This window comes from Pristis pectinata, chromosome 26 (genome assembly GCF_009764475.1).
Source record: "Pristis pectinata isolate sPriPec2 chromosome 26, sPriPec2.1.pri, whole genome shotgun sequence".
Taxonomy (NCBI): Eukaryota; Metazoa; Chordata; class Chondrichthyes; order Rhinopristiformes; family Pristidae; genus Pristis; species Pristis pectinata.
Genome location: NC_067430.1, coordinates 15,004,619 through 15,027,662, shown reverse-complemented (window position 1 = coordinate 15,027,662; position 23,044 = coordinate 15,004,619). Strand labels below are relative to the sequence as shown.

Genomic DNA, 23,044 nt, shown 5'->3' with positions numbered 1-23,044 from the left:
GAAATACTCTGAGTCAAGTCTCCAAAATGCTCAGCACTTTTACAAATTTACTTATAGCTATTTGAAAAGTATTGATAAGAATACATCACTTATTTTCCTTGCACCCAGAACCCCTTTTGAAAATCCATATACATAAGATTATAGTTATTGGAGGTAGCAGTTAAAGATCTCAATCAAGTGTGTTAGATATGATTTGCCCCCCCCCTCCCTCTCTGGGTACATACATCATCAATCTCACCTTATTGCCCTGATCATTAATCCAGGTTTGTTCAGATGGATTAGTTTTGTCTAATATTTTTATCTGTATATTTCTAAACATAAAAGCAAAATAATTTTCCTTTACTTCCTGTACTGCAGAGCAAGAATCCACACGGAAACTAATGCAGGCCAGATTTGACACAATCTGAGTGGCAACCATACATGGTGAGTATGTCCTGCACTTGCAACAGCTGAAACAGGACACCCAGCACAAATTTACCTTTGAGTTTCTAAAACTTAGTCCTGGATGCAATTTTAAGTTCTAGATCCATATCCCACTCAGTACCTACTGTTTCCTATCCCTCTAGCACTTTATCCATTCCTGCACTTGTCAATTTATCGAACAGTCTTTCATGTGGAATTAAATGCACATATTCAAAAAGACAAACACATAGATTTTTGTATACAATTATTTATGTAAAAGAGCAATCCATTGTACAAACATTGGCTTGGGAATGTTTGAAGTACATTTGTAAACTTTTAAAATATAAATCATTCTAAATTTATCATCGATTATATCACAAAAACAAATCAAGTTTAATTGCATTCAAGAGTAAGAGGATGCTATTGGAAATACACTGATTCTGGTTATAAGAACAAAATAGATCAGTAATCTACTGAATGTCCTGAAGAGACCAGCTAATGAGGCTCAGTGGAGACCAATTATTTTCCCAGGCAAGACAGAAGTATCTCCCTTTCGTCCGTACTGACATGCAGTACAAACATACAGTACATCCTCACTCAATTGAGCAATGGTCTCCAGAGAGAAAAAAAATTTAAAAAAGACATAATTACTTTTGTACATCAAGACAGAAGTATGGTACCACAAAGAGGTTATGCTAAATTGTTATAAATCACTAGTCAATTCTGACCTCCATGTCTAGGAAGAACATGAAAGCTTTGCAAAAGTTGCACTAGGGATTTTCTCAGATGGGGGAGTCCAGTTATATAGAAAGGACAGTGGAGCGAATGTTTTTCTTGGAGCACAGAGGTTAAGAGGTATCCAATATTATGATGGGTCTCGGTAGAGTAGAAGCAGCAAAATTGTTTTCTCTGGCAAGAGGGTTGGTGAACAGACAACACAAAGTCACGATAAACTAGCGAAAGAACCAGATGGGAGTAGAACCGAATTTCTACCAATGAGTAGCTTTGATTTGAAACACTCAAAATGTGATGGAAATAGGTTCAATAGTAACTTTCAAAGGTTCAATAGTAACTTTCAAAGGAGAACTATTTTTAAGTGGAAAGGAAAATAACGCAAGATTTTGAAGTGGGGGGGTGGTGCTGGCAAGTGCAACAAATTGGAAAGCTTTCAAAAAGATGGCACAGAATTTTGGGTGGATCGCCTGTGAAAGGCTGCCAAGCTCAGTCTGTTTCAATACTAGATAATTGGATGCATTTAAATATTCATTTTCTCCTTCCAAAATTGTTCACTTAATTAAACCCAGAGCCCTCTGATGGCTAACATCGTTTGATGTTTGTCTTACTCAGGAAGAAACAACACCCAAATATAAAAAGGCAGGAGGATGAGAAACATTCATCTAATTAACTACTTCTTTGGTATATTCATGATATATTTATAATGTACTAAACATTTACATTATTGAAATAATCAAGTCACAGATGCAGAACTAGCATGAAACATTTAAATCAATTGATCTACTATATATTATATTAAGAGAAAAATCATTAAATCACAAATTGACATTTCTATTAGTCAATAAACTAGAAAGAACCTTGTAGTACAATGACTTAATGAAATGTTTCTTTCTTTTAACTTGTGATTTACAATGTCATAGCAACATTCACTGGAAAAAATAAAATTCCCTCAAAACTACAGGTGCACTAAACTGAGCAGTAAGTCCACATAAAAATCCTGCGTAGAAAGTAACTAGCTCATAAATACAAAGCAGATTTGTCAACAAATAATTCATGTGAGAGGTGGGTTACTCAGAATCCAGCACTGCCTGGGGAAATGCAAACATGCTTTATTAGTTCTGGTGTATCTTGCACAAACTAGTGCAACACAGTGCTGCATATCTCTTCAACACCTTTTGTAAACATTCCTATCCCCTTGGCTGTGGCAGTCAAGGCTGATTCTCTCTGAACATACTCTTAACAATTTATTTGTGCCCAAGTTTGTTCATTCCCTCTTAAGTATCTCAGTAGCATGACTTTAATACCTGTTTCGTAAAATACTTTGGGGCAAGTCTTCCATTAAAATCACCGCAAGGCAGCAGAAATCAAACTCTCTTCCAAGAAGCTACTGAGAGCCAAATGAATAAACAGAGGGAAATGAAAAGGCAAACTTGACTTTACTGATTTTTGTTAGGTGGTGAAGATTTAAAAAGGTGTGAGTCAAGATGGATAAAAGTATAGATCTGGCATAATCTAACTAAATGACAGGAAGGAATCAATGGACTCCCTGTCCGCTTCTATCACAGAAGTACATGTAATTGTATATTTAAGTGCATCCTGAACAATGCCTGTAGGGCAACAGGCAAATTAGTAAAAGGCTGCATTTTTTCCCTCATCTCTCCTGTCCTCCCTTCTTTTGGATCCTCTTGTCATTTGAGGACAATCAGACACCCTTTGTCAAGTGCCATCCAGGATAAGATATTCAGGGTTGATGGAGGAACCTATGTCAGGCAGGAAACAGTCTCCCACGCAGTGAGATAACAAGGTATAAATCTCTCTCCATAACTCTGAACAATTTGTTGTAGATGTGAAAGCCCAAAAAGCCAGTCACCCTGATAAGGTAACACCATCTACAATATAGTGAAGAGTTTATTTCTAACATGAATGAAACAAATCAATGCAACAAATTAGAGAATCAGATATCACGTTACCCAGAAGAAATTCTGCATAGAGATACCAAACTCTTAAGCTTTCAAGCTTGTTGGTATTTACAGAAACGGAAGCCATTTTCTCTCAATAGTACCTCAGAAATTATATAATAATGTAAATACAAAAGAAAATGTTCAAACCAAACCAAAAGGGAGGGCAACTAGTTATAGAGTCATAGAGCAATACAGCACAGATACAGGCACTTCAGTCCAACGAATCCATGCCAACTACGTTGACCACCTAGCTAGTCACAATTTCCTGCATTCGGCCCATATCCCTCCAGGCCCCTCCCCTCTATGTACCTGAGACACAAAGCAAAGTCAAATACACGGGAACTTAACCTGGATAGGAACTGAAGGGATGATGAGAGAAGGGGGAATGCAGAGTTCACTATGGACTCAGGACAAGTATGAACTGAATAGTTAAATTAGTACTGAGACTACTTCAAGTTTTTCAGGAGGGTTGGGCTTGTTTGCATCACATGAAGCAAACATGATATCCGTCAATTGTAGCTTCTCCACCTTTTAAAAAAGTAGAGGCCAAACCTTGGTGCAGTCAGGCATAGCTTTAAAATAACTGTTATAAAACTTGTTTATTTTCAGTTAAGTTAGCTTGCTAGCAATTCTTCAATGTGTACACATTTCAGTAGCAGCAGCCAGGCCCAACAGCCAAGTGTGTGAAGTGATGGAGGAGAGCACTCCAAGGGTTTGGGCACCAGACATCAAGTCCAAACACGCTTCATAACACTTCAGACAATGAAGTTTGAAAGCAAAGCCTGAAGTTTCAGTTTATAATCATCACTATTCACATTTAACTGGCGGGCAGAACACTTTGCCTGTGCTGGACAGTATTACCCGCTGGTGGCACAAAATGGTCAGATTTCCCAATTGCCTTGTAAGATAAATGAAAATAATCAGATCATTATTTTCAAGTAACTTGTAGTATCAAGTCCAGGATGGATGAGGATGTATGAAGACTGGATGCAGCTACTGAACAAATCCAGACAGCATGTTTTAAAACATGCATTCTCTGTGCCAAGGATTTATTCATCCATTTTTGGAACTAAAAAGTTCTTAAAATAAAGTGCAATTTAAAAATATTGCTACCTTGGTGAGAATGGCAAATACCAGAGTAAACATTTATACATCAACTGGTTTTATATAAAGTGCAACATTATCAATAGATATATCATTCTATAATTTTTTTTGCATAAAAGTAATGCCATATACAGAAATATGATTGGAAAAAGTAAATGAGGTGAGACCAAGGTTAGGTTTTAAAAGCGAGTGTGACTCAGGAGGAAAAGGAAGTCTAAGGAAGATTAGGAATGAATTAAGAACAGAAAATGGTTCTATGAATCTTGATTTCAACACAAGTGAGGATAGAGGGAGGAAGACTGAGAAATGAGATGCTTGTGCCTTAAGAGGAACAAATTTAATGCTGAGAAATTCAAAGTTACATTTTGGTAGGAAGAATGAGAAGAGGCAATATAAACTCAATGGCACAATTCTAACAGAGTTACAAGTACAGAGAGATCTGGGGTACATGTACAATTTGTTGACAGTGGCAGGGTAATTGAGAAAGTTGATAAAAACAAACAGGACCTTGGGCTTTATAAATAGATAGCCAGTACTAGAGCAAGGAAATTATTGTCTTCACAATTGGACACTGCACTTTAGGAAAGATGTAAAGTCTTTGGAGAAGGCGTAGAAGATATTTATTCAAGTGATTCCAGTGCTGAGGGATTCTGGTTGTGTAGATAGGCTGGAGAAGCTGAGGTTGTTTACCTTGAAACAGAGGGTGCAAGAGGACCCAATGAATTATGAATAGAGAGAACCTGCTCCCATTGGAGGAAGGGTCAAGAACCAGGGAACACAAAATGAAGTTGACTGGTGAAAGAAGGAAAAGTGATATGAAGAAAACCTCTCTTTAGCATTGACTGGTTAGAGTCTGTAATGCACCGTCAAGGGTAGTTATGGAGATAGTTGGATAACTGTCTGAAAGAATTTGCATGGCTACAGGGAGAGAGGATATGTAAGTAGGGCCAGCTGGAGAACCAGGACTCAATGGGCCAAATAGCCTTTTGCATGTTGTGATCATTGAGATTCTGAACAAAAATGGGAAATTCAAAGGAGTATTACCCTTATCAGTAACATATAACAGACTAAAGTCTTGAGCCTAAGTAAGTTTTGCTGCTAATTGGTTCAATTCTAAAGATCTCAAAATGATCAAAATCAAATTTAAGAGTTTTGCTAATTTTATAAACCACTATTTTCCATAAGTGCCTATAAAAATTCAAAACACTGGACAAGACTTCTTTGTCTTGATTTTATCACTGAAGTTCATACAAGACATAGCAATAAAATATAGATGCTGGACAAATCAGGAACTTGGCTGATTTCTTCACCATTCTTTATCCCAGTGCTGAAAATCAGCACAGACCAGGGATAAACTTTTGGGCCTCCTGTTTGGATTGGCTCACCACCACACCCACATTTGCCAGGACTGTCATGGAGTCATCGAGATAGACGGCACAGAAACAGGCTCTTCAGCCCACCAAGTCTGTGCTGACCATCGAGCATCCATTTTTATACTTATCCTACTCCTACCCATTTTACCCTGGTCACGTTCCATCAAATCCCCCTGCCCCCAGATTCTACAACTCATCTACACCACAGAAGCAATTTACAGTGGCCAATTACCTATCAACTTGCACATTTTTGGGAATGTGGGAGGAAACCCACCCGGTCACGGAGAGAACTTGCAAACTCCACACAGATAGCACCAGGGGTTAAGATTGAACCACTGGTGTCCCTGTGAGGCAGTGGCTCTGCTAGCTGCACTACTGTGCCGCCCAGTGCGTCCTTCTATTTTTAAACTGCAGTTTCTATGAAGTAAATTTTTATATTTATCATTTCAGATTCAATAAGAGTCTAATTAAAACCATTAGTAATTAAAATTATTGCTGGATGGTCAAGAATAACAATCTGATTTAGGCAGCTTTACCAGCCCATCCCTGAGTTGTAATAAATATTAATTGTTGACTGCAATATCTTTTGGTGTGAGATTTGATTTGACTCCTCCTCCAAGCACTCCTGATCATAATCAACATACAAAAAGGAAGAGCATCAGTCTCAAATGTCAATAGCAGCACCCATTATCCATGGACAAAGAAATCGACCACCTGGTGCAGTTCAGTGGACAAGTCCGTGTGACATAACCATTACTAAATGATGATTTGAAATGATGCAATTGGATGGATTTTACACCCATTTTTCCTGATCTTTCATCCATTGCTTCATTCACTGATTTCCAATGAGACAAACATTGTGCACTGATTGTTCGTCTTCAGCCAGTGGGAACACGATGATGCATGAAGGTCAGGTTTGTGCAACAAGCTCTGATAGGTGAAGTATCACCCAGGTGACGACTCAAGAGTATTTGCAAAATATGTATTTATATTAAAATTAATTAATTAGTTGAAAAGTTTAGATTTATCTTGGTCAAAATAGTCTTCTAAACTACACCAGGTTCTCTAAATAAAACTGACAGAAGTATTTCCCTTTACATAATTTCTTTAAAAAGAATTCCTCACTAGTGCAAAGATCTCTGCGGTGCTTTAGGAATTAACAGTTCCCTTTCAGACTTCTGTGTCTTATACATGAAAAACTGAAGTAAAATCTGCATAGATATCATTAAGGAGCAACAAATGTCAAAATGTTTTTTTTTGCATTCATGAGAAAAAGATCAGAAAATACAAATATTTCCACTTCTGACACCCAGGATGAATGCTGGGCAATCTTTAAGTCGGGTACACCAGGCCAAGATCCAGGGGAAAGCTCTTTCTACCCACTCTCCAATACATTTTAAAACAAATTTTGAAATGAAAGCTCCACCTTGCCAAGTTCAATTCTACCAACAGGACATTTACTTTCACATTAACCATCCATACAGCTAGATAATTTGCCAATATAATGCTAAACAATAAACATTGCTTTCTCAAATATTAACTGATCTTTTATCTCGTGGAATCGCAAAAAACTTGCAACACAGGAGACCATTCAGCCTGTTGTGTCTATGCCTCTTCAAATACATTTCCAGATTTAAATATGATGACATTTTTGTTTCATTTCGAGTGAGGAATGCCTCCCATCTGCCCAAGCTATTCAATTTAAAAATTTCCTTCAAAATTCCAACAGCAACAAGTGCAATTGAATAAAGGGAAAACATAGGTTGTTCTTACAGTTTTAAAGCATCTACCTTAACTTCAATTGACTGGGATCAGAATTCAACAGAATATTCTTATATACTTGAAATCTGCATTGATATCAAATAAAGGTGCTCTCTCTCTCCCTTTATCCAAGATATTAATGGTTTAATGTAAAACAACAGAGCTATTCATCCTCAAATTGACAAGTGCAGAGAGCAAGGATACCACCCAATTTAAACCTTGGAAGCACAGGTAACATTAGGGAGTCTGTAATGCTGTGTCTAGGCTATCCAGAGGCTTCTTTTCATGGATACGGTGAGCCTGGGCTTCCCTCCTCCCATAAATGTGGAAGACTATTTGGAAAAATGGCATTTTAGTTGAGAGAGCTGTGCCAATTAGTCCTGCATTCTGCTTCTCTTTACAATAATGATGTCATCGTCAATAAGAAAAGGGCAATAATGCATTTCAAATGAGGTAGAAATGGTTGTGTGGACTGCTGTCCCTTTTCCCCAGAGTTCATGATGGTGTTCCCCTACCTCTCCATCCCAAAGTGAGAGGGAGAGAGGGAGAGAAGATGGAAGAGAGGGAGAGAAGATGGAAGAGATAACTTTGTTATCTATTCCCCTCTTCACTTGTTATTCACTACCCTACTCAGACTCACCCCCCCCCTCTTATCTGGCCTTTAATTTACCCATTTCCTTGGTTTCACTTCTGTCTATTTCTCTTACGTTTGCCACCAATTCCTTGCTTGTCTGTTCAGTTCCTCTCCTACTCTAATTCCTGCGTATAGTGTACAGAAGCTACTACTCCTGCTCCTTTCTTCTGTACATACCACTTCTCGGTAAGATTCATTGGCATTAGCACCAGCTCAAAAGAGTTGTGTCATTACCATTGCCACGCTAGTTGAAGCAAGCTAACAGACTGCGCTTTCCTGGCCCACATAACACCGTTATACCTCAGAAACACAGTTGCCAGCAGCCAACTGCATAGGTCTCCAAGCAGATTAGCTTCTGAATATCTGGCCACAGGGTACCTCTGGAGGAAACAGAATCACTCTATTTATTTATTTATTTATTTACAGGTAAAGGATACCATAACATCGAGCGCCATGGTCCCCAAGCTGCCCACCAACCAGGGAAGATGATGCACCACGTAGTTAGCCTCAGTTTGCCCTTTTCTTGGGAGCTTCAGCAACACACACAGGCCATATGTAAGATTCCCTAGAATCATTAAGGCAAAGAGCAAAGGGGATATGCCTTCGGTAGATTTCCTCTTCATCTGAGGAAAAAACGGTTTGCAAGTTTGTTAATAAAAAAAACACAATGGTTATTTCTTACTGTTCCTTTCCTTCTATGGGGAATGAATGTTGCTAGATCTTGTGCATTCTATAAGGCTTCAACACCAAACAGTGTTTTCACTACCTCAGTAACTTGAAACACACTTACATTTCTGCACAGCTGAGGCAACCGGGATGCCAGGTAGAATACTGACGAAAATGAGCCAATTACAAATCCAATGATTTCTTTCACAGTAAATATCTGCAAAAGAAAAAAAAACACAAAATTACAGATTAAATATAAAGTTTTATGCATAACAAATTAAAGGAAAATGACTACAAGCTCATGTAGAAAATTTGTAGCAGCTGAAATCTTTTTCCTGTAATTGAAATTTAGGATTTCAAATGAACTATGTGTAGAGCTTTTACAATGAGATAAAAATGGAAAGGGCTTTTTTTCCTTACCTTCTGTTCGTTACAGGGATTGACATGGAAATACTTGCAGGAGAGAACTGGTTGTCAGGCAGAGCTGGAGAAGGAAAGGAACTGGAATGGAGAACGGTTAAACAATGTGCAAACAGAGCCAGACAGATATAAGGAACAGTTGGAGTACCTACAGAGAGAGGGAAACATGGATGAGAAGCAGACAGAAATATTAGAACAACATATGGACAAGTTAGTCAGGAACCTGGGCGGAATGAGAAAAATGGGGAGGGCTCAACGGGTAGGCCCTCACAGTGTAGCAGCCATGGGAATGGCAAAAGAGGAAGGTGATGACTTAGATCTGGAAGCGCTGGCCCAGGAGGTTGATGAATAGGAATAAACCAATAACAAGGAGGGAAATTGTATCTTTAGGGGAGAAGTGAAACTGGGACTAGAGGGAGGCGAGAGTAATTGGGGAACAGTAATTCAGAAAGCTGATGAGCCTGTCAGGCATATGAGGTAATCTCAGGAGCAGACAGTCCAGAGAGGAACGATCCAGTCTTACTAAATATGCTCCAGGAAGGCCTGAGCTCAGCCCACCAGGAGGTCTTGGACTTGGGGATACCAGTGAGATCCACTTACTTCATGACAATATCATTGGCCAGGGGGATGGACCAGAAGAGAGTGAAGGAAGGTCACAAAGTGATTGTAGTAGATTTAGACACTGTTAAAAGTCACTCATCAAGTCGGGCAGAAAGCATAGTACGATCCAAATCCACACACACATATCCCAGACATAGATGGAAGCAAGGGTCTGTAAGAAAGGATGGTCCTGTTCTAAATTGTTTTAATTGTTCTAAAGCAGGACACATTGTCTGGTACTGCAGGACAAACAGGTCACATAATCATATAATGGCCCCACCCATTTATCTTTTCTTTTCCTTTATTCTTTGGAATACATGTTGAAGTTTTTCACTGTGAAAATTAGTTGTTTATTCTATATTTTACAGTTGTTACAAAGGTTCTGAAGGAAGAAAAGTATTTTTGATTTGTCTCACCTGTCTTTTAAGTTTGTGTTATTTTATTTCTTTCCTTTGGAATTGATATTGGAGATAGAGAAAGTTGTGTATTCCACACTGGCCATGTGGATTCCTGGTTAAGGTGTTAGAAATGTGGGTGCATCTGTTCCAGATACGAAATGCCCACATTCTAGAGAGAAATTGGCATTTTGGGAAGTTGGTGATTACAGTAGATTCAAATTGGGAATTTGAAATTGGTATTTTAGGAGATAGATTGGAACAACGTTGTTAAGAAAGGCAATGTTTAAAAGGATATTTTCCCAGAAGGTTGAATGATATTGCATATTGTCAATAACTGATTGAGTTTTAGAGCTCTTTTGGGAAATTTTTTTTAAAATGTAATACCTGTATCTTGGAAAATGCAACTGAGCAAACAGGATTCAGGTCATTCCTTGAATGCAAATATGTAAATATTGTAGTTCAGTGTGTACTGGTAAAATGCAAATGAGGAATTAGCTTGGGTCAGGGACTAGACCAAACAGCAGTGATCCATTGTTGACCATAGGGAACCAGAGAGGGAAGGCAGACCAAGTGATCAGTCCACTAACAGTTTTGTTACAGGGAACTAGAATACCAAGTGCCTGCCTTCTGCTTCTCATCTAACTGCTCCTGTTGGAAGAAGGTCTAACAGAACATGAACACTCAGGGAGTGGAGATGGCACATCAGCAAATTATGAAGGAAACACTAAAATGTATTGCTAAGTGTACTTTATAATGAAGGCTGGTTCTGGGTGTTAGATGTTTAATGGCATAGATCAGCATACAAGAGTATTGGGAAAACAGACATAGGAAAGGATTTGAGTAATGGCAAAAGACACCAAGTTCCCAACCATGAGGGCCAGGCAGACTGAGCAAAGAGAGAGACAATAAAATGTGATGTATGTTGGCCTAGCTTGTGAAAAGAAATTGGAGGGACATACACTTGTGAGAATGGAGACGCAAGAGACTGCAGACCCACTGAGTTCTTCCAGCAGTTTGTTTTTTGCTACACTTGTGAGAAACTAGCTCTAGCAAAACGATACTATGACTCATCACAGAAACCAGTCACTTCAGCCTGAATGGGAGTGGACATCACATGTGCTGGGCCCCTTTTGGTGAAGGAGCCAGCTAGTGAAAGGACATACCAAGAGGGGGTGCCATCCGGGTGAGACCCCTACAGCTATTCTGATATAAACCCTCCTATAGACAGATCAAAGGGACCTACCAAAAGACTAGACATTATTCTAACCCAGATATTCCTTTATTATGGCATAGAATGTGGACTATTACTTGTGATCCTCAGCCCGAGACAAAGGATGCCACAGCGGCTAGCAGGAGAGGAGGTGGCAAAATGTCATGAATGACAAAGCCACCATCTCATCGTTAAACACTGGCTACATAAGCAGCATGGATCTGACAGGGATAGACCATGCCCTAAAACACAGCCGCAACAGGGTGGCTTAAATCATTAAAAGAATAAAATGTACCCAGTAAGATCTCCAAGAAGAGAATGTGGTCAAACGTCTGGAATGACATTTTATCTCTATCACTGCCAGTTTCTTGTAGATAGCCAATTAGGGACAATAGATACCACAAACGTAGGTCCAAATAGGGACATGCTTTTGTAATAGCTTGGTAATTGGGGAGGGGATCCTAAGTGAAGGGCCTTTTGCTGCCTTATTTAATTAGGACCCCCTTAGACTGTGACTTCCCTAGGTCAGAGGTGGGCGTTAGGGATTGTTGGGCATGGGCCATCTTTCAGGAGTTATGGGATAGGCATAGCAGCCAGTTGATACAAACAAGAACCAGTCTTCAAAAACAAAACCTGTTCACAGTGAAACATCTGTTGATACTTTAAGGACACTGACATTAATAATTGGATGTGGGTCATTCTGATTCTGAACCATTGTAACCATGCAGGGGAAGACAATAAATGAATGTTTATGTTAACTGGCCCTCACTAAAACTCCCAGGATGAGATCAGGGAAGGTACTAAGTAGCCATCTCCTGTATTAATGCATAGTTAAAGACATATCCCTGCCACTTACCAAATAGTTCAGGACAAATTTGTTTTGTTAATTAATATTCTGGGCATTTGTATATCCAGGGAGCCATCCCCCAACACTGTATTAAAAGAAATATATTTTTCATGACTGGTGTTTTGTATTTAGAACTCTGTGGATCATCCACCGTATTTTAATATACAAAGTGTTCCTTCAGTTGGAATGTGCTCCCATTGTAAACATGTAATTCTACAGTTACCTGTTCACACCCAAAATGTTGGCGTAGATAATAATAACCATTGAAACTGCACTTAATTACTTGTTACCTTAGTGCTTAAAGAGTATGATACCTCAGTGTATTAGAGAAACAAAGGACTGCAGATGCTGGAATCTAGATGCAAAACGTGATGATGCTGGAGGAACTCAGCAGGCCAGGCAGCAGATTCCTCCAGCATCGTGTTTTTCATACCTCAGTGTACTATTGAGTTCAGAGAGTTTCTCCAGAGTGTCTCTAAGACAGATAGATTCCCCAGAATGGAGAAACAAAAGAATACAGATACTGAAAGTCTGGAGAAACACACAAAGGAGCTGGAGAAACTCAGCGGGTCAGGCAGCATCTGTGGAGGGAAATGGACAGTCGACATTTTGGGTCGAGACCCTTCATCTGGACTGGAAAGATAGAACGAAGATAGCCAGTATAAAAAGGTGGAGAGAAGGAGTGGAGCAAGAATCGGCAGGTGATAGGTTGATCCAAGTGAGGGGTGTGATATCCTATGGGAATAGGAAACAGAGTATGTATTTAAACATTAACAATAAATAAAACAAAAAACAACAAACAAAAAAATCATTGATAAGGTCAGTTAAGGCAGTTGGTCAATTCTGTGTGTTCAGGATGACACAATAGTGATTTACCAAGGAAAAGGGACACAAAAGAAGAAAATCTAAACTGGGGGGAGGGGTGCAGGGAGAAGGGGGAGGGAGAAATAGAATCCTTTTGCTAGTGTTGAGGAAGTTGAGGTAAGTGGAAATCATTTGTAAAAAAATGGTAACTGAAAGCTGTCAAGTTAAGGCTCTGTATATCCACGATTTCTTATCTTCCCAGTATATTAGCTAGAAATTTGCTTCTTCATTTCCTGCCTACTGAAAACTGTGGCTGGCTGATCAAATGCCAGGGAGCCATCCCTCAACACTGTAATAAAATTATATTTTAGTTTTTTATAAGAAAGTTCACCTTTGATTCTGTGCACTTCTGAAATATTTCAGTACTTATAAATAATTTGCAGCATTTGCTCAGTGAAAAGTAATGGCTAGTTAAACAAAAGCAAGTGCTGGAAATACTCAGCAGACAAGAAAACAACCTCTAGGTAAAAAACGAAGTAGTCCACTTTAACATAGAACTTAGAACATTACAGCACAGTACAGGCCCTCTGGCCCACGATGTTGTGTCGACATTTTATCCTGCTCAAAGAACTATCTAACCCTTCCCTCCCACATAACCCTCCATTTTTCTATCATTCATGTGCCTATCTAAGAGTCTCTTAAATGTCCTTAACGTATCTGCCTCCACCACCTCTGCTGGCAGTGTGTCCAGGCACCCACCACTCTCTGTGTAAAAAAACTTACCTCAGACATCCCCCCCTATATCTTCCTCCGATCACCTTAATATTATGTCCCCTCGTGTGAGCCATTTCCACCCTGGGAAAAAGTCTCTGATTGTCCACTCAATTCCTCTTATCTATTCCCCTTTCAGGGCTGTTTGGTGGTTTAGTCTAAAAACTATTCCACTATTCCTCTTATCAGCTTGTACATCTCTATCAAGTCACCGCTCATCCTTTGCTCCAAAGAGAAAAGCACAGGCTCGCTCAACCTATCATCATAAGACATGCTCTCCAATCCAGGCAGCATCCTGGTAAGTCTCCTCTGCACCTTCTCTAAAAGCTTCCACACCCTTCCTATAATGTGGCAACCAGAACTGAACACAATACTCCAAGCGTGGTCTAACCAGTTTTATAGAGCTGCAACATTACCTCGCGGCTCCTGAACTCAATACCCCGACTAATGAAGGGCAACACACCATACACCTTCTTAACAACCCTATCAACCTTGAGGGATCTATGGATGTGGACCCCAAGATCCATCTATTCTTCCACACTGCAAAGAGTCCTGCCATTAACCTTGTATTTTGCCTTCAAATTTAATCTTCCAAAGCATATCACTTCACACTTTTTTTGAGTTGAACTTTCAAATAATGTCAAAGTATGTAGATAAACAAAAGAATAAGGATTTCTGATAGGGTGAGACAGGATGATTAAATTACATGTAACATAGAGGGTAGCAGTGGAACAAGTTAAACAACAATAAGAGTTTTAAGAGACTAAGCCACCAAACAGCCCTGAAAACTTGTAATCTGTCACAGGTAACCCAGGCGTCTTGGTTCCTTTGTTTCTCATTTGCTGATTTGTTCAGTTATTTTTTGTAATTTGGAAGTTCCAAGGTGCAGCTCGAGATAAACAGAAAGAGGAGACCATTTCTCCCCAACTCAGTAGCACTGCCCAACTCCAGCTAATCTGAAGCGAATACATAAATTCATGCCTTTTTAAGAAAATCTATTCTTAATTATTTCAACGCACTCCTATTCTCCAGGAATTCAGTCATCCATAACTCTGCTGAGTGAGTTCCAAGTAACATACATTCATCCAGCATGCACCCCACCATACATTGTCTCCCCCACTGCAGTGCTCAATTAATGGCAGTTATTCCAGGTAAATGCCTTAGTCTAAAATTCCCACCCTCGTTTTCAGACCCCTCCATGGCCTTGCAACCCTATCTCCACCAATTTTAACCTCATCCTGAATTGTAATCCCCTGAGATATCTGGCTTACATGGGCCAGCTCTGAAATTCCCACCTTGAACCTTTCCGTTTCTCTTTCTGCCTTTTGGGTGTTCTTTGACATCTACCTCCTTGACTAAGTTTTTTGTTGTTAAATCCTTGCATCAACCTTTACTTGATAATGCAGCACCTCGCTATGTTTTACTGTATTTAGTAAATGATGTGTGGATCAAGATAGAAGATATCTTCTGTGTGATGAGTAAGTTAGAACTGACCTGGTTAGCAGATGAGTGAGGAATAGCCAAAAGAGAGCGCTTGTTGAATTTTGGCATTTCTCCAATTGGAGATACTAGATTGTTGCCTGGTACTAAGTAACCAGCTGCTCCAAGCATCACAAACATGACAACAACATTAACTGCAGTCCCATCTGTAAAAAAAAAAGCACAGCTTTGATTATTTGCACTTCTAAAATATTTCAATACTCATAAATAATTAGCAGCATTTGCTCAGTGAAAAGTAATGGCTAGTTAAAAAAAAACAAGGGCTGGAAATACTCAGCAGAACAGAAAGCAATTTCTAGATAAAAGTAGAGGTAAAACATGCATTTGTCCACTGTGGGCAGGCACAGTAGTGCAGCGGTAGCGTAAAGCTATTACAGAGCCAGCAACCTGGGTTCAATTCCTGCCGCTGTCTGTAAGGAGTTTGTATGTTTTCCCCGTGTCTGTGTGGGTTTCCTCCAGGTGCTCCGGTTTCCTCCCACATTCCAAAGCCGTACTGGTTAGGAAGTTGTGGGCATGCTATGTTGGCGCCGGAAGCGTGGCGACACTTGCGGGCTGCCCCCAGAACACTCTACGCAAAAGACATATTTCATTGTGTGTTTCGATGTACAGGTGACTAATAAAGATACATATCTTATCATCAGAACCAAAGAATGTCAAAATATGTAGATAAACGTAAGAATAAAGTTTTCTGATAAAGTGGAAAACAGTGATAAAGTGATTACATTCTAAATCAGATGCCAGTGCAACATGGGGGGGTGGGGGGGGGGGGAATGGAACAAGTAAAACAACAAAACATGACTCTAGAGGAGTTTTAAGTGACAACCATAGCGTCAAAACCACCAACTGTCCAGGAGTCGAGGTAATAATTTTAAATTGCTCAGAATACACTAAATAGTTATGTTGAATGCAAGGTTCTAAAGAGCTCAATCAAAAGATGAGGTTGTAAAAGTAACTGGAAATGTAAGGGCTAATAATGTACAGCTTGTTATTGCTTCAACCATGGCGTGACTATAGTTATAAATGCAAGATGTGCAGGTGCTTGGGTGCAACAAAGAAGTGCTTAAGGCATATCTTGTTATGCTAAAGTTTGCTGTAAGCAATGCCCTAGTATGTGCAACTCCGCACGTAGGCATCTTTAGATTAAGTATAAAAGGAGGGACATTACATGTAAATCTCTGAGTGGGGATAAGTACAGAGCTTGGGTTACACTGTTTACTCTTTCTCTGTATCCCTCACTCCCGCTAGCGTTAAAATAATAAAGCACTTATTGTAAGCTCCTTGGTTCTGTTGTTGTCTGCTTTATTACAGTGCGGATTGACTTTCACAAGGTCCTATTCCTTGAGATGCAATGGAACAGTTTATTATCAAAATGGGGAGAGATTGTACAGAGTGCAGAGTACAAAGTACAGAGTGGTATAGGTGTACTTGTATATGAATCACAAAAGGTTAGCAGGCAGGCGCAGCCAGTAGGAGGCAAATGGCATATTGGCCTTTATTGCTTGGGGGATTTAAAATAGAGTGTTATCACAACTATACAGGGTACTGATGAGGCCTCATCTGGAGTACTGTGCATAGTTTTGTTCAGCTTATTTAAGAAGGGATGCGCTGGCATTGGAGACAGTCCAAAAGGGATTCATTAGGCTAATTCCCAGGATGAGAGAGTTATCCTATCATGAGTGGCAAGAAATTAGATCTATATTCTTTGGGGTTCAGAAGAATGAGAGTGATCTTATTGAAACATTTAAGATCCTGAGGGGAATGATAGAGTAGATGTTGAGATCTTTCCATTAATGGGGGAATCTCAAACAAGGGACTTAGTTTCATGATAAAGGAGTGGTCATTAAACTGAAGTGTGTGGGAACCAATTCTCACAAAGAGAAGTGGATCACTGAAATTCTCTACCCTGGAGGGTTAGGAGGATAGTTTATTGGGACTACTTAAAAAAGTGGATTGATTATTTAAAGATCAGGGAACTGAGAGCTACAGGGAACTGAGAGCTACAGGGAACTGGCACAGAAGAGCAGATGAGGCCTAGGGCAGATTAGTCATGATCATAATGAATGGCAGGGCAGGCTTGAGAGCTCAAATGGCCTATCCCTGCTCCTAATTTATTATGTTTTTACTTGGTGCTCCAATAGAGATGATACTGCATTGTGAGCAAAAGTCCTCCTTGGACCCTTTCATCCCCAGTCTCCCATACAATTCAGATAAAATTTAATATCTCATGGAACTGCAGCTCATCTTTTGAGAAGAAGGGTCACGTCAACAGGAAATGGGGGCAAGAACACGAGACCCAGCAATCCTTACCTCCCTTTAGCTACTGGGTTTTCCCAAGCCCAAAGGAAACCTGGCCACCCACTTAGAACAATTCAACTGAGGTGCAGAGTCCCAATATCTGGGCAGTCAGTTGGATGTCCACTCCTGTTAAAACCTTAATTAGGCAGGATGAAGTTAGGTTTGAGATTTTTTAAGGACTTCACATCCCAATCGGCCCAAAACCACCCATTCTCGGATATTAAAGTTTCCACCTACATCTCTGAAAAGTTTAATAGCTGCGGATTTGGCCAGTAAAAATAATATTGAACACTGTAAGAACTTCTTCAAATGAGAGCCTGACCCAAACCCATTGCTGCCCATATTTTTCAGCATGTCTGGTATCAAGCTTCGTACAAAGACTTGAATTTTAACAGTAAAATTATGCATCTTGGCTCTCTTTTGACATACTATCGATATGATAAAAGCTAAAAAAAAAATTGAAAACCGACAAATACAAATATCAAGAGGCCACTACTTCCCAATATCTAGGTCATCACATTTCTATTCGCTCTTTCCCTGCCAACTACATTGTTAACGGTGCTTCCTTTCACCCACTTCTGCTGATCTCCACACACTGGTCACTGCCCCATTTAACAGCACTTGAACAATCTCATTTTGGTTGCCTTCTTTCTCCTCCATCTCCCCAACTCCACCCACCTGTGGATTATTGCTGCCTCAGTACTGAAATACAGTTGTGGATGGTAGGTTTCATATAGTCTTCCATGACTAAATGGCAGGAGTTCAGAGAGGGGAGATTCACATCGTAAAATGAAGCAGCAAGTTAACCTCATTTTCAACATTTTTGTTCAGTTAAGAGTGTATAGAGATGATACAGTATGCGAGCAGTTTGCCAATAGCAGTTCAGTTCACATAACATAATACAAGACCTGCATACTTTTTGGCCAAAATGGCTCAACATAAGGCAAGGAGAATAGCACCAGAGCATTAGCATCCCAGGGCAAGGAGCAACTGGAAAAAATCAACCAAGCATCCAGCTGATCACCATCCAATGACAGCTACTGGATAAGCAGCTGCGGTGAAGTAGGATCAGATTCTATCATGATGCCCCCTGCTTCTCCCCCAACAGATATCCTGCCAACACACTTGGCAATGCATTAAGGATACTTTGGCAGGGTACCAGAGCTCTGTTGGCACCTGTGGAACTATACTGCTGCAATAGTCAGGGGAAGCAAAGGATTCTGTTTTATTGGCTGTAACTATCCAAATCAAACTCACTTCTGTATCCATTACATATGGAATGGAGATAAGTGTCTGATATATTACTTGGCAAGAATTAATTTGAGAAATTCAAAATCTGGTATTATTAGGATGTCAAGTGCAGAAGAGGTACAAGAGCTGAGCGGTCTGTTTCTAATATTGTAACCATGATTCCATAAGTGAACAAGCAGTCTATACCTGGCTGGACCCATGCCATGTGCACTATATGGCAGTACATGGGGAAGCATGGAGCTTGGAGGATAAGCATGAGAGAAACAGAGAATTTGGCAAAGGGCCTCAAAAGATATAGAGCAATAGCAGTTAGTAAAGAATTATTCACCTTGTCTAGACTGGTTCTTCATCTTGTAATAACAATACATTGAGACCATGACCACGTCCACTATCACATAATACACAGCAGTGTAAGTCTGAAAGAGTAAGCAACAACTGTAGAGATATGATAGACAGCAGCCAATTAAAATAATTTACTTCACTAAAGAAAAGCCATCATCAAAACATGCTTTTTTAAAAAAATGTCCATAGTGGTCAGACTCAAGGGTAGTGCTGATGTCCACATAGAAACTGAAAAAAAAAGTTTCAATGCCACAATTCAAAAAGCACAGGCAATAGGTTTTTGTGCCAGTGACCAGATGAGCCATGTTCCATCACAAGGCTGTGCAAGTTTCGTCAGTCTTAGTTTTCATAAGGATAGTTTGGGGAGGGGGTGACGGGAAAACTTGAGGTATAATCTCAAATATCCCTTTAGCCAGTTGTTCAGTTTTACACAACAGCCAAGAGAACTGAAGTTTCATTTTTAAATAATGATGCTGATCTTCATCCAGCCCACAAGCAGAGACTTGTCGATCAATTATTTATTGGACTGCATAAATTACTCCACCTGCAATTTTATTTACTATATCTGGAACTAATGGAATACCTAAAGATTTAATCTTATAGAATCTAAAGAAACCCAAACGAAAAGTACATTAACGGTAATGCTTATAGTACTCATTCATAACACAATAACATTAACTCAAATGGGTAACTTAGTGGAGATGGCAAAACTAACCCATGATGGGTCCTTTGTTTATTACAGATCAAAGGTCACATTACAGTTACATTCAGTGTTGATTCAATCAACTGATAGTCTAACCCGGATATCAGATTATTCCTTGCCTACAATACCAAAAGCATTTCATACATATAATAGTCTTGGAAATTTACTGAGCAGCTGTCATTTACCTGCAGTGGCAATTGCTGAGCCAGGAAAGCACCAATTAAATTGCACGAGTCACCTCCCAACCAACCCAACAGGAACAAGAATGACAAAGCTTGGTCCATGTTTCCAGCCTTGCAGGATCTGTAACACTGCCTAAATAAAAAGGGAGGTACTTGGTAACATTCCTCTCTGGGGAAACTAGACATTGAAAATAATGCACCTTAGTTCATTTCCGACACTTTTCACATTAATGTGTTACAAACAATAAAAGCTAGAAAAAAAAACAATGGTATTTATCCATTGTCGAGTGACCATGCAAATCATCAATTCCCCTACATCTACCTCGTTACCTTTCCTCTTCCTCCTCCTGAAGGTTGCCTTGTTAATAGGAACTGATAGGGTAGAGCTATGGAAACGTAAGTGTCTACAACTGTGAACCAAAGATAAAAGTGTGAGTCATGCGTCTCAGGACTGAAGTTAAGAAATACTTCTACTCGCAAAGTGTGACCGAAGCTTGAAAATCTCTTCCCTAATGCCAGCTAATGCTAAGTCAATTGTTAATTTTAACACTGAACTTGGTGTATTGAATATCTTTGATTAACAAGGCATATGTGCCACAAGCAGTTAAAGGAAGTTAGGTCAAAGATCAGCCAAGATCTCAGTCAACAGCAGGGTAAGTTTGACAGGCAAAATGGCCTAGAGTTTTTAAATAGTATACAAACACACACCTGAATTGAAAAACAAGAAACTGAAGATGCCACAAATTTGAAATAAAACCGGAATATGGTGGGGATACTCAACAGGTCAGGCAGCACATGTGGAAAGAGAAACATAATCAATGTTTCAAGTGAATGACCCATCATCACAACTTATGCTGAATATCCCCAACATTTTCTGTTTTTTAACTACTAAGACCTATTCATTCAGCTTAATTCATTAACCAAACATACATCATGGACTTACGTTACCATGTCAATAGGATCAGAAAGATTTTAGATCGATTGTCAGCGTATGCCCAGTTAGTAGATCTGAGCCAGGGGAATGATAGCAGACTTACCGCAGGTTTCAGAATTACACATAACAGATTTAAAACATAAATGCCAATTTAAGACTAAGCAAATTTAAGCCAATAAACAGCAAAACCACACTGACCAGAAGATTCCAAGTTCAATCCTCACATTTCTACCTACAGAACTGGAATCAACAAGGAGGCAGTACCTTTGGATGAAGGAGTCAAAATGGTACTTAAAAATAACTCTCAAGATGCACACTGGCAGGCTGACCTGCACTACTAGACCCAGGCAAAGTTCAACCACCAAGCAATCAAAAAGGCAGAAAATCAGGAAACAAACTCAGACCTGTTATTCTCATTGAAAGACGAAACTAAATTAGAGCATGTTTAAACATGTTCGGTCTCCATTTCATGCTACCAATTTTTTTTCTTTATAATTCAATGACGCTGAACTTTGGCTACATAGAAATATAATACAGCCATTGAAATAAACATTCTAGTGAAAATATTAAATTACAAATATATTTCCAACAATCAAGGGAGCTCAATCTTTTGTGGACAAGTTGAAATTTAACTGTCAATGGAATTCCATTAAATTATACTTACGGGAAAGCAGACAACATGAAACAGATGGCTGAAAACAACCCCAGGGCTACACTTGCTATGTCTCTTGGATCTTCAGTGCACACTTGGAGAATGTCCCAAATAACACGGGACCCATTTGGGCAATCGATAGTAAAATTTCCGTCGAGGTACTGTGGACTAGGGATGTTCCCGGGCATGGTTTACACAGTATTACTGAAGGTTATTTGTCCAGAAAGTAAATTCAGCACCAACAACCCCATTAGAACTGTGGAGGTGAAAAAAGAATGAAGGTCCTTTGACTTTTTCCAAAAATACATTTTATTCTTAAAATTTACAATACCAGACATTCCTTTGTCATCGTTCACTGTACCTACCATCAATGCCAGTCTATCCTTGATAAATTTGAGATCATATTGACAGCCAACAGAGACCAAACAAATTAAGCACGGGAAAGAGATAGTAAAGCCAAGATTAGCCTCTGCTCTGCGCTGCGAGAGGTACTTTAACGAAGGACAAGAACTGGAAAATTTAAAGGAAATGTGCGGGGCAAGTTCTTTTTCACACAGAGAATGGTAGTTGCCTGGAACGGGCTGCCAGGACTAGTACTGGAAGCAGATATGATAGTGGCGTTTAAGAGGCTTTGAGAATGGAGGGATGTGGATCATGTACAGGCGGAAGAGATTTAGTTTAATTTGGCATGGGGTTCAGCGCAGACATTGTGGGCTGAATGGACTGTTTCTGTGCTGTACGGTAAGGGCAGCAGCCGATTGTCTTTGCACTTGGCTAATAGGCAGACTTTGAACTCAATCGATTGGGGCTACTTTATTAACAGCAAACTAAGCAGGGTATTTGGTCAGTTTTGGACTCCGAGACCGTCCAAGCCGCTTGAAGCAGCAAATCAGACCGGAAAACCCTCCGCTCACACAAAACCTCCCTCCTCGCCTCTTAGTTTGCTACCCCCGGTTACAGTAAGAATCAAAGCACGATTGCCGCCCATTACGCTGATAATATTTTATAATACAATAAGAATAAAAATGCAGACATGCTTTACCCGAGCGGCCACAACCATGCCCGGCGGTGACACCAGCAGAAGACCGTGTTCGTTGTCACGTGACAAGGCAGGGTCACGAGCAACAACGTGTTCTGTGACGTCAGCGAGCTTCGGTGATTGGCGGGCATTTCGGCGTTCATTCATGTGCTGACAGCCTGGGAAGGAAGGATGGTGCTTCGCTTCATTCGTTTTTAATTGACTTCACAGACTTGTTGAAAATCAGCATGTATCAACTTAGTGTCCACCTCGCCATCAAAAGTTAACACTCAACAATGATTTGGTATAAACCTTTTAGCAAGTGATTACAAGAGGTTTGCAAGCACGCTATTCATAAAATTCCCTTTAAATATATTGGAGGGGAAAGCATAAGTGCACATAAATTTGAAGAGGAAATTAAAATACATTAAAGTGCATTTCCAGTAGGTCTGGGTGCATATTTCCCCAGAAAAATCTCAAA

General features: G+C 39.7%; 1 protein-coding gene across 1 annotated transcript; it reads right to left on the bottom strand.

The window, feature by feature from the left end:
* Positions 1-686: 686 nt before the first annotated feature.
* Positions 687-22,652, bottom strand: LOC127583440 (lysosomal amino acid transporter 1 homolog). Its single transcript, XM_052039455.1, has 8 exons — positions 22,588-22,652; positions 21,558-21,801; positions 19,963-20,092; positions 19,061-19,148; positions 15,181-15,332; positions 8,761-8,853; positions 8,408-8,593; positions 687-6,786 (listed from the first exon to the last, which is right to left on the bottom strand). The coding sequence occupies exons 2-8, from the start codon at positions 21,731-21,733 to the stop codon at positions 6,700-6,702; spliced, it is 912 nt and encodes a 303-aa protein (XP_051895415.1). The 5' UTR covers positions 21,734-21,801; positions 22,588-22,652; the 3' UTR covers positions 687-6,699.
* Between the last annotated feature and the right edge of the window lie 392 nt (positions 22,653-23,044).

What these genes read in the sequence shown, in the direction of transcription:
- LOC127583440 (XM_052039455.1), bottom strand. Translation starts at nt 21,733, where the DNA reads ATGCCCGGGAACATCCCTAGTCCACAGTACCTCGACGGAAATTTTACT. An exon ending in GAAGAACCAGTCTAGACAAG is followed by an intron (nt 15,333 to 19,060) that starts GTGAATAATTCT and finishes TTTTTTTTACAG; the next exon opens with ATGGGACTGCAGTTAATGTT. An exon ending in CCATGGCGCTCGATGTTATG is followed by an intron (nt 6,787 to 8,407) that starts GTATCCTTTACC and finishes ATATCTATGCAG; the next exon opens with ATTTTACTTCAGTTTTTCAT.